Source organism: Lytechinus pictus, chromosome 5 (assembly GCF_037042905.1).
Source record: "Lytechinus pictus isolate F3 Inbred chromosome 5, Lp3.0, whole genome shotgun sequence".
Taxonomy (NCBI): domain Eukaryota; kingdom Metazoa; phylum Echinodermata; class Echinoidea; order Temnopleuroida; family Toxopneustidae; genus Lytechinus; species Lytechinus pictus.
In genome coordinates this window covers 5752688-5769217 of record NC_087249.1, presented here as the reverse complement: position 1 = coordinate 5769217, position 16530 = coordinate 5752688, and the positions used below count along the sequence as shown (strand labels likewise).

The window sequence follows — 16530 nt, the reverse complement described above, 5'->3', positions numbered from 1 at the left end:
CCAAATATCAAGAAAGTCCCCCCCCCCCCTCTGGTGGTCTCAGGGTTCAAAAGCAAATTTCAATTTGTTAAAATGTTATTATAACATCTCAAAACTTACCAATAGACTATATCATATTTTCACTGTTCTACATTTGCTCCTTCTTTATATGCCATTCAGAAAAAAATACTGGCTTCAATTCTTTTCAGCCTCTTCCGAACTTCTTCAGAAAAATTCCTTTAACCTTTAAAATATACATATGTACTAAATATTAGTATTATTATATGGGATTATGATTATTATCATAATATTCATCATCATTATCAAATTATGAAAAAATAAAGAAAAAAAATACAGTAGCCAATAGAATAAAGATTGATCACATAGGGCTTTAATAAGTCATTGTTTCAAATGCACCAAAATAAATGAAGGGTCTAGATTAATGTAGCCTGGAAACACCTCAGATATTATTCAAGGGAAACTTTACCCTGGCCTGATAATAACTTGGTGTTAATTCAAGAAAAATTAGAGAATATTGAAGGTTTGATGAAAATCTGTTGAATAACAGTTACAATTTTGTTAAGGTTATGATTTTATGTCACAAACAGCTCCTCTATACGTCATGTGATATAAATTCCATATAATGCAGATTTCTCAAAAAATAAGTGATTTTATTTGTGTGGGGGATACATCTTTAGACACATCATTTCATACTCCCTTATATAAGAAAAATATTTCCATTCATCAGTGTTCCATAAACAAAAATTACGGGATTCATATTACATGATATATGGGGGAGCTTATCGCATATCACGTCACAAATTAAAAACTTTATGATTTCATAACTTTCTTTGATGGTTTTTCATCAATCCTTCACTATTATTTTTCTTTCATTAAAACAAACATATCATCAGGGTGAACTCTTCCTTTAAGACTTAGTAAATACACTGGGTGATTTCAAGGTCAGTGTTGACCTTTTGGTGTTGGTGTTCGGTCAATTTTTACACGATTATAACACCAAACATAAAATGAAAATGGTCCCGAAAAGTTACTCACTAGTTGTTGAGATGTCAATAATGTGACCTGGATCAGTTTTACAAACTCTGAATAAGTTTTGGAGCAAGGGGAAGCAATCCAAATTTCAACACCAAGGCCAACACCGGACTTAAAATCACCCACTGGATCACATCACAATATTTGACATTGATATCAAAGTTTACCTAACCCAATGCAATTCTGTCATTCCCATTTTTTTATATAAATGTTTACGTATTTTTACAGCAGTCCAAAGTTACAGACACACCATTAGATACCCGAGGGGGGGCTGGAAGTTTGGGTTGATGCAAATTCCCCCCCCCCCCTTTCTTCTTTGAGTAAAGTTTTTTTTTCTCCAGTCCATTGAGACAAACTTTTTGTTTGGAGGGGGGGTTGTCCCTTTCAGATGATTTGTCAGTGGACCAATTTTTTTTTTTTACTCTGATGGTGAGTCAAGTTTTTTTTTTTTTTTTTGCTCATATAGCAAGTCAAGTTTTTTTTTCTTTTTTAACTTCCAGCCCCCCCCCCCTGGATATCTTATGGTGTGTCCCTTACTCCATGAAACAATCATGCATATTAAAACTAAAAAAATACACATGAGGACAAGTTAAATAAATTCATAAAAATCAAAATCAAATTAGAGCTAGACTCTCAAAATACTGTAAATGAAATAACTTAAACAATAAACAGAGAAATGATGGGTTTAGTTTTGATAAACTGGACACAGGAATGTGTTTTATTACATATTTTCATCAACATACATGTACATGTATATACTGTATTTTTACAAACTGATTACAATTTAGGTCAATGGTATGATACATTGAATTAGAGAAAGAACATCTTAGATTACATACATATCTCATAAAAAAGAGATGATATGAATAAAATTCAACCCCACTCCTTTGCTTCCCCTTTCTGCATTTTTTAAATGGTAACTCTACCCCAGCAAAAGTATATTTGCATGAAATGAGCAAAATTGAACTAGTATAACTTCTTTGCTATCATTATGTATAATGCACATCAAATAACAAGAATTCAGGGATTTGTGTGTAATAAATAATAAAATTACAATCCATTCTTAAGTCTGATTAAGCACCTATCATATTCTGCTTATCAGTAAATATTTCCCATCAATTGTGTATAATGAAAGAGTGTACATTCTCAATTACAGTCAAAATGCAATCGGATGTGAAAAGTGTAAACTCATTCGTTAATTTTATCTTCCTTCTCAGAATATTCCAAACATTTTCATTTTTCAATACCAATTATAGACATAGAGAATCATCATTTTCATTCATCATTTATGTTTACATTAAAAAGATTCAAGCTTGCTGGTAATTATTCACAGAGAGATTTATAATTGCAATGTCTTCCATATTCACAAAACAGAATAATCAAATAGACATTTATAACATCCAGACATTGCTTACTACAAAAAAAGATACATTAATCACATAATAACGTTTGATAATGATATGTATAAAAAAAACTCATTTTAACAACTTATGGCCGAGTCTGCAGAATGCTGCAGCCACACCAATGAAACAGACTCCAACTCAACCAATATTATACAATTGGTAATACCTTCATAGATTTCATCAGTCTGGAGACAATTTCACTGGTGTGACTGCATCATTTGTTGATAGACTTTCCATTAATCAAATAATTCTCAACGTCAAAGTGAATTTTCGCAACAGGGTATGCAAGCACTGCGATTACAAACAATATCTACTGAAGTCAAATTTTATCTATATCCAACAAAGTTTTGTCGTTCAACGAGACTCAAATTAAGCAGATTCACCTGGACATGGGCAATTCCACATGTAAGACCCTTAAGACTGGCTCAAACCTTGTGTTTTGGGCTGCGTTCAGCTGCGGATTGCTTAAATGTAGTCAAACACAAAACAACGTAATGAAACAAGCTAATGAAAGGTCAATATGCAGACTAACGCAGAGGCCTTGCGCTTTAGCTTGATAGTTTGAAATTTTTTCAAACATCCATGACAGAACTCAACAAAAAGATGAGTGGCGACGTGTAAATGCGAGCAAGGACAAGCAACAATGAGCAACAGCAAGCGGCTTATGCAGGCATTAACGCAGCGTTGGTGTTCAATTTACCTCACATTACATTGCTTTTATAGCTCACATCACCTCACTGTCCTGTGTGCAACTTTATATGAGGCAAAAATGTGATTGCAAATGAATATTTTGCTGCATAGTATGCTGCATTAGGCTGTATATTCCAATTTAGGCTGATGCAGCAATACACAGCTTTAAAAACGCAAAGGTGTGAACCTGGATTAATATGATAGCCTTTCTTAAAGTGATTTGTCTGTTTTCTCGTTCATATGAAAGGTTGTCATGCTCTTAAACAGTCTCTATGTCTCACTCCAGCTATTCAGTCAAGACTAGCAAACTAAAAATTGACCAGGGGCCCGTAAAACACAGATTAGCGAACAAATATTCTACGATCATTGCTAAGCTTTGTGTTACGGGCCCCTGGTCCTATTTCATAATTCTTGTCATCAATGACGAGCTTACAAGCGAGTACAATAAGCTACTGCATGCTGCAATTTTATCATTGAATAAAAACAATTTGTATTGATTTGACTCAATTTATGAAACTGGACCCTCTGGAAGCCAAGGGGTTCATTGTGAATCAACTGCACAAATTAAAGACAAACACACACGCACACACAAAGATACATTCATGATCAAATGGTTGGCTTGATATACACATATCGACTCAGTGTTCGACAGCATCCTTGTGTTCTAATAAAAGGGCAGCAGCTATCTGATATTCTTCTGCTTCCTTCAATTCTTCCTCTTGGTCCTACACAGTAAACAAGGAATAAGCATGAAGACGATTGAGAGAGAATAAGATTTGGGGAAGAGAGAGGGGGAGAGGGGGATTGAAGGGATGAGGGGAGAGAGAGAAAAATGCAGAATAAAAAGAGAAAAGAGAGACAATATGATAAATAAATTGGCATTGTGAGGCAAAACATTTTCAAATAATTACAAAATTTAGAAATATTGATTTAAAAAAAACGAGAGCAATGAAAGAGAGAGTGGAGAGGTGGGAGGAAGAGGAAGAGGAAGAGAGGAGAGATAGATAAGAGAGAAACAGAGAGGCCAGAACAAGAACAAAGAGAAAAGAAAGAGAGGAAGAGAGAGAAGAGGGAAACAGAGAGATCAGAATGCACATAAAGAAAAAGAGACAGAGCAAAAGATTGAATGGAAATATTATGTGAAAACAGAAAGTTTCTTGAAAAAGGACAAATGTAGACAAAATTAACCAAATTCAATTTATGTACAGTAAAAACAATAACAATTTCCACTGCAAGGCTTCATTTTGTTTTATGAATGAATGACTAAATAAATGTTCATACTTAAGAATGGCAAACCATCTTGGAAACAGACTAAAAACATCCTGTCTATTGATTTTTCAAAGTGTCACTGCTAGCAATTAAGAATCAAAAGAAATTAAATATGTCAATAAAAGGCAAGATACCTATAAATGAATCTCATCATTTAATGAATACAGATGCAGACTAGCAATCAATTGTAAATATGTAATCAATCATAAAACTTATGATTGATTCTGGGCTCTGAAATTGACTTGCAATTGCAATTAAATAGAGACACAAAAATTGTCAACCCTACTTGATAGAGTACCCAGTCAATAACATTATTAAGAGACAAAAGGAGGTTTGATGTACTTACAATTAAATTCTGCAAGTCTGTAAAGGCTGACCTTATTCTTCTTGTACAGTCAGGGATCATCATTTTAGATTCCTCAAGTACTTCAATCTGAAGAATGTAAAATTCAAAATAAAGACTCAAAGAGGCATCTTTTCACCCACTAATTTGCTCTGAGCCAATCAGATGCAAGGATTTGGGTAGCTTATAACAATATAGTCAGTGAATTTGTTTCATGAAATGCTCTCCTGGAAATTCAATTCATGACTCCAACTCGAACCCCAATCATCTAAAAAACATGTAATCAGGGATTCTTCTGCTGAAAACCCCAAGCAAACAGGAGATTGCAACTCAAAGTGCTCACAGACCACATCACCAGTACTTAGCGCAAGATTTACTGTGTTTGGACATTATCTTTGCACATTAGAAACAATGAGGTATTTTAAGGTGATGGAGATTTTCTTTAGCTGGGTGAGTAAAATAGAAATACAGCTGGGGTGAGATAAATTCAAACTCAAGCAGGAGAAAAGAAAATGGACTCAAAGCAGAAGATCTACTGCCGAGAAGGGGTGAGTCGATGAGGATGTCAAGATAATACCACTTTCCTTTCATGGATGCAGTGTTCAAGATCATAACAACTTATTCTCATCCTTAGTTCTAACGAAAAATTACTTCCTGTTCTGACCTGACAATTAATATACTCTAGAATAAACAATTTTGTTCAATTGCAAAATTTTCATAAATTCTGGCACCAGTCCACAAGTTTGGTCTTGGAGATCATTGGGGAAAGAAAGAGAGGGATGGTAAAGATGCCAGGCCTTATATTTCAGTATTTTACTGGCTGCTACTGGCTGATAATGATGGTGATGATGGTGATGATGATGGTGATGATGATGATGGTGATGGTGTGATGGTGATGACCACGATGATGATGATGGTGGTGGTGATGATGATGATGATGATTACAGTGATGATGACGACGATAGTTACATGCATGCAAGTTTGTCATATAATAGCATGCATTAGTTGTGTAACTATATGGGTAGATTCTTTGGATACAGGGGTGTATCAAAACAAGCTTCAGGGCCCCATTTCATAAAAAGTTGCTATGATAGCAACTCTTGGTGGAAGTCAACTACCATGACAATAGTAAAAATTCTGCTTTTTGATTGGCCCTTTCAATGAAAGTTGACATTTTAGCAAGAGCTACTACCATAGCAACTTTTTATGAAATGGGGCCCCACATCAGATATAAGTAAAGTTAGATATAGAAGAGATGTACAAACCTGTTTCTTGATATTATATTCATCGTCTCCTCCTGCTTTCATTGTTTCAACTTTTTTCTCTTGCGAAACAACTTCCTTTTCATACATCACTTTTTCTTTTGTACACCTATTGAGAAAAAGAAGATAAGATACCAAAGATTGACATATTTTCTCCATCAAGATAAGAAAACAATCAACCCAAATGAGATACGTACTTAATCATGTCAACTCAATTAAAAGTTCTAACATTAAGTTACTACAAGATCACCTACAAGTATAAGCTGGGCCTGTGATTGTCCTTTTAATTCGCCTTAAAGGAGAAGTTCACCCTGACAAAAAGTTTATTGTAAAAACAGCAGAAAAAAATAATTTAAAAATATTGACGAAGGTTTGAGAAAAATCCACCAAAGATTTAAAGAATTATTGGAATTTTAATTATTTGATTTGTGACATCATATGCTAGCAGCATTCCTACATATCGAATGGTAAAAAAATAAATGAAATGTCATTTTCTCAGAAAATTGAAAATGGTTTTACTGTTTTTTTATCTATAAATCATTTCACATCTGATCATGAAAAGAAATAAAAAATAAGTCATCTGGAACCATTAAAAAATGAAATTCATGTATTTAATATTACATAACATTATGGGGCAGCTGCTCGTTTATTTTATAGCGCCACAAATCCAAAACTTAAGATTCCAATAACTTTCTTAATCTTTTAACGGATTTCCCCCGGGGGCCACTTCCATTGATGAGTGGATACCATGCGTGACCAGAAAAAACACGTAAAAAGGATCTGTTTTTCAAGATAGGGCACGTTACGTACGTAATGTAATAAGGGTGTCAAGAACCCTAAAATAAAGAAAAAAGGGTATACGTGTACATGTATATTTTGCTTGGAAAACTACGTTTACGGTCCAATTTGCGAGGGTATAAAAAGACTAAAATATTTTATAAAGGATGTACTTTTTGCCCCAACACTATGTGTTAAGGGTCAGATTTGAGCGAGATTTGTGGGGTGGTACTAAAGTTCCCAATGAAAGTAAAGGTAAAGCTGATGTCCATGATCACGTCCGTGACTTAACAATTAAGATATCGTTGGACTTGTTTAGGGGGGTCAATTCAGGGAATACTTGTCAAGGGTAACGTTTTGTTACCAATACTTGTTAAGGGTAGGGTTTCACATGCCAATACTTGTTAAGGGGTGCATTTTCAGAACATGGAAAATACTTGTTTAGGGTGCTTTTCAAAGCCCCATGGTCAAGCATGGTCACGCATGGTAGGCTATCCACTCGTCAATGACAATATAAGTGCCCACCCCCCCCCCCCCTAAACCAGGAAAGATCTTTCCTGGTTTACAGTCCTTTTCAGGACTACTTTCAAGAAAGAATACTCTACTCTCAAATCTCCACTTTCTCGCCTATCCATTTCTTCTCTTCTTCTATCCACTGTTTCTATAACACTCTAAATAACATTTAATGCATAATTTGAAAAATTATCATTATATATAAGTATTCTATAAAAAATATAGAATATTGAACTAATAAAATGTCGAAATTACTTAGTTAAATCAATTTTTATATCGGTCAAGGGTCTCTTTTGTTGAAATATCAACGAAAGGTGTCTCCAAAAGGACGCTGTGTTCTAAATAAGGGAAATCATGAAAATTTCGATTTTATCCAGTTATGTTTGTGAATCTTTAAAGTTTATTCTCTTTATACCTCACAAAGCTCCATACATCAATTCTACAATCAGTACCGTAATATTATATAAATAAAACATTATTTGATCTCCTTTTATTGAAATATATGATATTATGAAGTCGTCATTCCGAAATAAAAGGTTCAGGTGACGATGAAGACTAAATATTTTTCTGATACTATCTATCGATATCAAACGATGTCGCGGACTTGGAAGACAAAATTGCCTTTGCGAAACGGAAAGCGCTGATTTGTCGCCAATCTTCCTATCTCGGAAGAATGGTCCTACGACGTTCCTACGGCTACGTATCGTTTATCTCGTCATGCAACAGGCCCCTGGTGGGTGTTTCATAAATTAAAGCTATTCGTAAGATAAGAGCGACTTTAAAGGGATGGTCCGGGCTGAAAATATTTATATCTCAATACATAGAGTAGAATTCACTGAGCAAAATGCCAAAAATTTCATCAAAATCGGATAACAAATAATAAAGTTATTGAGGTTTAAAATTTAGCAATATTTCGTGAAAACAGTCGTCATGAATATTCATTAGGTGGGCTGATGATGTCACATCTCCACTTTCCGTTGTCTTATGTTATGACATAAAATCATTATTTTTTTCATTATTTCATACTTGTGTGAATAATATGTCTCCCTTATAATGAAATAAGTTGCAGCAATAAATATCTAAAGCACTATTCAGTTGTCAATCCAATTTTTCTAGTTCTTGGAGGAAAAAATTTAAATAAACCTAATTTCATATAATAAAATAGTAGGCTAAATACTAGACCAAAAGCTTCGGTCTCTGTTATGTTGGTTGTTCAGCTGAACTCCGTTGGCTTCACTCACCAAATACAGAGACCGAAGTTCTAGCGCGATCTGTACAGGGGACTCAATGGCCATATGTTTATGTACTTAAAGGGGAATCCAACCCAAATAAAAACTTGTTTTTATAAGAAAAAGAAAAATCAGACAAGTTGATAGGTGAAAGTCTGAACAATATTGGACAAACAACAAGAAAGTTATGAATTTTTAAAAGTTGTAAATATTGGTAATCACTATACCCATGGAGACTTCAAATTGGCCGCATATGGGATTTCATAGTGATGTAAGGCAAGGACTACTCTTCCATGTACTCCAATACATATTATGGCTAAAATGTCACTTTTCCCAAAAGTTTTATTTCAAATTGTATTTTTCTTTCATGAGGACATTAAAAAAATATTCTACCTGGGTTATATTTAGATTACTTCCCCGGGGAATGGGTACTTAAAAAGAAAACCACAAATCCCTGATGATAAAGTACATGACCTATGGGAAAGTTGTCCTTGCCCCTTGTCATAATTTACTTACCCAGTTGCCAATTTGAAATCTACATAGTATTAGTGATCTCAATTTTAAAGCAGCTATAACTTTTTTATTGCTTGTCCGATTTCTTTCAAACTTTCACCATTCTGTTTAATTTATTTTTCTCCTTCCCAACACAACATTTTATGGCCAAGGCTGGATTCCCCTTTAAGATCGGATAAAACAGGGAAGTGAATTTGCACGACAGCCGAGGTAAGTCACTGTTTTTGTTCCTTTTAACTTGATTTTTCTCCGTTTCTTGGCAATAAATGCCAAGAGGGAATGTTAATTTGTATTTTGGTCGCATTAATTTTCAAAAAAAAATTTCATTAAAGACAAAAATTGAAGAGCCCCGACGGGGGGATTTTGCATTGCAAGTCCCCTAATGGTGGCTGCACGATAGCGAGCCGTCTGTGTATGAGGAGAAATTAAAAAAACAAAATGTTAAAAAACTCCTCGAAACAGACGGCTGCCAGCTGTCTAGCTAAATACAAAAGAACAAGTGGAGATGTGACATCATCACTCAGTCCACCTAATGAATATTCAATCATGACGACTCTTTTCACAAAATATTGTTAAACTTTAGTTTAAAATTCAATAACTTTTGTCTTTGTAATTTGTTATCCGATTTTGATGAAATTTTCGGCGTTTTGCTCAGTGAATTCTACTCTATTTATTAAGTTATAGTTTCTTATACCGGTACATATTTTCAGCCCGGACCATCCCTTTAAGAACGACTGGTGATCCTTTCTTTTAAGTACTTTTGGTAAATCAAATGGTATACACCATGCACCATTGGCGATGGTTTAGTGCTTAAGAAAGGTTCACCAGTCGTTCTTATAGGGTAATCCTGGGTTTTAGGGGCGTAAAATATTTGTATACATTACCGGCCTCTAACTTCAGCAAATCATCCCAGCATAGTATGGACGGCTAAAAGGGCAAATATTAAAATATGATTGAGCTGTTTTCATCATTTTTGTCTCGCATGTTATAGCTGGATCTTTTCTCGAAACTTTGGCATTAGGGCAATCAAGTTTCACTGACCGAGTTGAAGGTCACATGATCAAGGTCAAAAGGTCATTTAGGGTGAAAATTTTAACAAATAATTGTATTTTCCCCAAGAAATTTGAATGTAAGGGTAATTGAGTTTTACTTTTAATATCAACTTATTGCTGGTCACCTGAACAAGGTCAAAGGTCATCTTAATTCGAGGGGAATTGGCTTGAAAGGGGGAGGGGGGTTCTTCCAAGTACCCTACATTTTAGTGGAAAGGGGATCAAATTGGCCTTTAAATATATTGCACCTACTGGGTTTGAGGGGTATAAATTATGTTTTGGCTTAAGGAGTACTTCCAAGAACTCTACATTTCAGTGGAGATGGATCAAATTGGCCTATATATATATATATTACCGTATTGTACCTACTGGGTTTTAGGGGCATAAACTATTTTTTTGGCTTGAGGGGGGGGGGGTTCTTCCAAGAACGCTACATTTAATTGGAGAGGGGATGAAATTGGCCTATATATATTACCGTATTGTACCTACTGGGTTTTAGGGGCATAAACTATTTTTTGGTTTGAGGGGGGAGGTACTTCTAAGAACCCTACATTTAATTGGAGAGGGGATGAAATTGGCCTATATATATTACCGTATTGTACCTACTGGGTTTTAGGGGCATAAACTATTTTTGGGCTTGAGGGGGGGGGGGTACTTCCAAGAACCAAACATTTAATTGGAGAGGGGATGAAATTGGCCTATATATATTCCCGTAATGTACCTACTGGGTTTTAGGGGCATAAACTATTTTTTGGTTTGAGGGGGGGGGGTACTTCTAAGAACCAAACATTTAATTGGAGAGGGGATGAAATTGGCCTATATATATTACCGTATTGTACCTACTGGGTTTTAGGGGCATAAACTATTTTTTGGCTTGAGGGGGGAGGTACTTCTAAGAACCCTACATTTAATTGGAGAGGGGATGAAATTGGCCTATATATATTCCCGTAATGTACCTACTGGGTTTTAGGGGCATAAACTATTTTTGGGCTTGAGGGGGGGGGGGTACTTCCAAGAACCCTACATTTAATTGGAGAGGGGATGAAATTGGCCTATATATATTCCCGTAATGTACCTACTGGGTTTTAGGGGCATAAACTATTTTTTGGCTTGAGGGGGGGGGGGGGTACTTTCAAGAACCCTACATTTAATTGGAGAGGAGATAAAATTTCCTATTAAACAGCCTGAAAACATAAATAATACAGCTCTTCTAATGTTTTCTATGTTGATGAATTCATTTATGACAGTAATTTTCCATTTTAACCAATGCCTTAATCAGAATTACTGGCTCAATGCACTAATTAACATCTATGTGCAATATATCAAGTATATATTCCTATGACCGGTGTGTTGGCTCAGTTGGTAGAGCGTCCGTCTCACAACCGGGAGGTCGGGGGTTCAAACCCCGCCCGCGTCAGACCAAAAGACGTTAAAGATGGGAGTTGCTGCTACCCTGTTTGACGTTCAATGATTAAAGGGATAGAACCTCGTCAATCTGGTGCTGCACAGCGGCCGCCGGGCCCATGATCAATTGGGCATAGCAAATTTTCGGACTATTTCATTTCATGTCTATTTCGAACAATAAATTATGGATTTTCATTTTTTTTCATTTTTTCTATGTTAGTTTTATCGAGTGTGCCTGAAAAACATGAAAAATATATCACTAACATATGGTTAGTGGTAATTAAAATACAGGTGCAATACATATATTTCGTTGTCTCTGTATTTATTGTCTCGCCTGCATAGCAGAGCGAGACTATAGGCGCTGCTTTTCCGACGGCGGCGGCGACGGCAGCGTCGTCAACGTTGATATATAAAATAAGCAATGCCAATGTCATCATAACTTAGAAAGTATATGAACCTAGTTCATGAAACTGGGACATAAAAGTAATCAAGTATTACTGAACATCTTGCCTTAGTTTCAGGTCACATGACTAAGATCAATGGTCATTTAAGGCCAATGAACTAAGATCTTGTTGGGGGAATACATATCGAAATCTTAACCAAGGATAAGTTTTTAAAATGTTGTCATAACCTAGAAAGTATATGGACCTAGTTCATTAAACTTAAACATAAAGGTAATCAAGTCATACTGAATACCCTGTCTTAGTTTCAGGTCACATGACCTAGGTCAAAGGTCACTTAGCGTCAATGAACTTTGACCATGCTGGGGGTATTTGTGGAATTGTCATAACTTTAAAAGTTTATGGATCCACATGTAGTTAATGAAACTTGGACATAAGTGCAACCATGTAGGCCGATCCCTGTATATCCTGTGCGCATGTCAGGTCAATTAAATGACCAAGATCAAAGGTAATGTAAGGTCAATGAACTTTGGCCATGTTGGGGGTATTTTTTAACTTGGCATCATATCTTAGAAAGTTTATGGATCTAGTTCATGAAACATAAACATATGGGTAATCAAGGATTGTTTTGCACACATGTTAGGTCACTTGATCATGGTCAAAGGCCATTTTGGATCGATGGACATCATATGAATTCTTCTTACGTGAATATTTTATGCAATAGCTGTTTTCAAAGTCAAAACTGCTGCTATATCAAATCGCGTAATGCAGGCGAGACTGCCAGAGGCGATCCACTTTGATTAGCTCATTATGCCAATCATTAAGCTAATTTTACAACATTAACATTGTTTAAATGAAATACGATATCATAAATGAATTCCTCGTCATAGAAAACTATGAAATAGCTGTATTATTTATGTTTTAGGGCATTTTTAAAATATAAAATGACAAAGGAATATATATTCATATGTAATTATATTGGTAATTATGTTAATTAGCGCAGTATACTGATTGTGCTAATTACACAATAACATTTGTTTAACGGGGAAAATAATGTCACAAAATAATTCTTCATCAAAGAAAACCATAGGATAGCTGTAATTGTTTATGTTTTCAGGCTTTCTCAATATAAAATGACAAAGGAATATATATATATATATATATATTGCAGATATATGTTAATTAGCGCATTATGCTAATTATACTAATTACGACAATTACATTGGTAAAAAGGGGGAAAATAATGTCAGAAATTAATTCCTCGTCATAGAAAACCATGGGATAGCTGTATTATTCATGTATTCGGACATTTTCGATATAAAATGACAAAGGAATGTATATATTGCACGCTTGTCTTTTAGAAGAATACTTGATTCCACGATTTTTCTAAAAGATGTTGATGATTGTTTCTGATTCATGCAAAAGGAGAGAATTAGCTGCAAACGCATTACCGACACTACGACGGGGACGTTTCTCACACAGTGTCATAAAGGTAGCTCTGAAAAGAGCTGTTGGGTTCATTAGGCACGTTGTGGATCCAGAGTTAATTGAAGAAATGAAAAAGCGTTGGTCTCTTTTAAATTCAGGTCGATCCTCATCTCCAAACTTCGACAAGACTGGTGTTCCTTTATTGTCATTTGAAATTCTTGTTCATTCGTGACTGACTGTGTGATTGGTTCCTCCTCTTCATAGTCACTCGCTTCAAAGGTCTCCTCGTCTGTTGTGTAAGGCCACGTCTTGATCCACTGCTATACAGATCAGCCCCCCCCCCCCCCCAGAGAAATCCATGTCCGATGAAAAAAATAAATGGAAAAAGGAAACGAATAGGATGAAACATTACTGAACCTTCTGGGGAAAACAAACAGTCATTATTATCAATGGCTCTTAATAGAGTGATCCGTTTCATTTGGAACAGAAGTGTAGGCTTTATGATTTCACTCACAATTTATGCAGGAACATGAAATTAATGTGTGCCATTGGTTGTGGTTTTTTATATCATACCTAGTTAGAACAAATAAAACATACAATGTTAATGTTTTGGACGTGGATGGCCCAGGCTTCCTGATGCTTCATCGATGACATCACCACTTCAAAAATTATCACTCCATACCCCTGCATGGAGTCAGTTGTTACTCTATTATAAAAATTATCTTTTGATAATTGACGACCAATATCTTTACTCAGTATCGACTACAAAATTGCAGCTCGGGTTTTAGCGATGCGTTTACAGAAAATTTTATCATCATTAAACTGATCAATGTGGATCGGCATGCAAAAATGTTATGCTTGCTCAAGATATTATTGACTCTTAATTGTAAATTTAAAAGTTCCCGTGTCATTATTTTTTTTCAGATTTTCTAAAAGCATTCGACAATGTGAACCACTCATTTCTGTTTAAAACATTAAAGTTTAAGGAATCGTTTATAAGTTGGACTAAGATGTTACATAAATATGCTCAAGGTACAGTACTACAATACATGTGGTTGGTTATCAGAATAAAGGTGTAAGACAAGGGTGTCCATTGTCAGCATAGTGGTTTATTTTGTTTTCAGAGATTTTAGCAATTCGTATTAAAGAAAATGATAAAATCAGAGGTATAGATGTTTCAGGGTATTGTTTATGCTTACCACACAGAAAGATGAAAATAACACTGTTCGCAGACGATACGACGATATTCATTAATTCGATTAAATCCCTTCATAATATTATGAAAGAGATAAATAATTCCGGTTCCAAAAGTTCCAAAGTAAATTGGAATAAGACAAACATGTTAAAAATAGGGATATTAAACTTAGAAAGATAAGAAGCGAGTTTGATTTTACCGATGATCCTGTTAAGTATTTAGGAATGTTTGTGTGGGGGGGGGATGAAGAGTATTATATACGAAAGCTCATTGTGAAGGAAAAATTGAAAAGGTCAATAACATACTAAAAGCATGGAAAATGAGTCAGCTTACATGTAACGATATAATGATAAATATGAAATGTTTAATTGTGCCTCAAATCGTTTATGTTGGTACGTTTATTCCAATGCCAGACTATGTATGCCAGGGTTTACATAAGATATGGAATTCAAAGCGTGAGAAAGTTAAACGTAATGTTTGTGTCAGACCGATAGTTGAAGGTGGTCTTGATATGATCGATCTATATTCGAAATCAAAATCACTTATATTGTCTTGGATAAATTCCTTTTTAAAGAGGGATTTTGTGTAGAAATTGGCACTTAAATGGCACTTAAAAATAGGCACTTACACGAGAAAGGGTTTTTCAGGCTCCTCCTAAGGTGAAAGGGGCATAGTACACGTTCATGATGGGACATTTTTATTGCGTAAAAAAGGGCACTTTTTCAATGCTTCAAAAGATGGTGGACACTGTGCCCCTACCCCCCCCCCCCCCCCGCGCATGACAGTAAAAAATCCGGCTCGCGATTTGCACTCGCATTAATTGTTAAAACTATATTAACGCATGCATTTGATAAATACAAAAGTACAAAAATCAAAAGGCCTTAATATCAACAAACTTCTTGCTCGTATTAGGCTTATTAGATTAATGAATACATAATAACATATTGATGAAATCCGAATAATCGAATTTGCCCCTTTTTGTCTCACCTGCATAGCAGAGTGAGACTATAGGCGCCGCTTTTCCGACGGCGGCGGCGGCGTCAACACCAAATCTTAACCTGAGGTTAAGTTTTTGAAATGACAGCATAACTTAGAAAGTATATGGACCTAGTTCATGAAACTTGGCCATAAGGTTAATCAAGTATTACTGAACATCCTGCCTGAGTTTCATGTCACATGACCATGGTCAATGGTCATTTAGGGTCAATGAACTTAGACCATGTTGGGGGAATCAACATCAAAATCTTAACCTAAGGTTAAGTTTTTGAAATGTCATCATAACTTAGAAAATATATGGACCTAGTTCATAAAACTTATACATAAGGTTAATCAAGTATCACTGAACATCCTGCATGAGTTTCACGTCACATGACCAAGGTCAAAGGTCATTTAGGGTCAATGAACTTTGGCCGAATTGGGTGTATCTGTTGAATTACCATCATAACTTTAAAAGTTTATGGATCTGATTCATGAAACTTGGACATAATAGTAATCAAGTATTACTGAACATCCTGTGCAAGTTTCAGGTCACATGATCAAGGTCAAAGGTTATTTAGGGTCAATGAACTTTGGTCAAATTGGGGTATTTGTTGAATTACCATCATATTTCTATAAGTGTATGGGTCTAGTTCATAAAACGTGGAAATAAGAGTAACCAAGTATCACTGAACATCTTGTGCGAGTTATAGTAGTTTTCAAAATCAGCACTGCTGCTATATTGAATCGCGTGATGCAGGTGAGACGGCCAGAGGCATTCCACTTGTTAAGAATTGGAAATCGACAAGTTTCATCTCGCACTGAGAAAGAGGAATAGGAAGACAGTCATCATTTTTACATGGTTACGCATAGCATAGGCGGATCCAGGGGGGGGGGCTGAGGGGCCCGGCCCCCCCCCCCCCTATTGGCAGAGCAAAAAAAAAGAAAAAAAAGGGGAAAGAAAGAAAAAAAAGAAAAAGAGAGGACAAAAAAGGAGAAACATAAGAGGAGGAAGACGAGTGAATAAAAAAAGATGAGGGGAAG

At 35.5% G+C, this 16530-nt stretch overlaps 1 protein-coding gene across 1 annotated transcript; it reads right to left on the bottom strand.

Moving 5' to 3' along the window:
- Nucleotides 1-1716: 1716 nt before the first annotated feature.
- On the bottom strand, nt 1717-6173 carry LOC129262514 (tubulin-specific chaperone A-like). Its single transcript, XM_064099690.1, has 3 exons — nt 6003-6173; nt 4741-4827; nt 1717-3850 (listed from the first exon to the last, which is right to left on the bottom strand). The coding sequence occupies exons 1-3, from the start codon at nt 6156-6158 to the stop codon at nt 3764-3766; spliced, it is 330 nt and encodes a 109-aa protein (XP_063955760.1). The 5' UTR covers nt 6159-6173; the 3' UTR covers nt 1717-3763.
- Between the last annotated feature and the right edge of the window lie 10357 nt (nt 6174-16530).

What these genes read in the sequence shown, in the direction of transcription:
- LOC129262514 (XM_064099690.1), bottom strand. Translation starts at nt 6,158, where the DNA reads ATGGAGAAAATATGTCAATCTTTGGTATCTTATCTTCTTTTTCTCAAT. An exon ending in AATATAATATCAAGAAACAG is followed by an intron (nt 4,828 to 6,002) that starts GTTTGTACATCT and finishes TACATTCTTCAG; the next exon opens with ATTGAAGTACTTGAGGAATC. An exon ending in CAGACTTGCAGAATTTAATT is followed by an intron (nt 3,851 to 4,740) that starts GTAAGTACATCA and finishes TTTACTGTGTAG; the next exon opens with GACCAAGAGGAAGAATTGAA.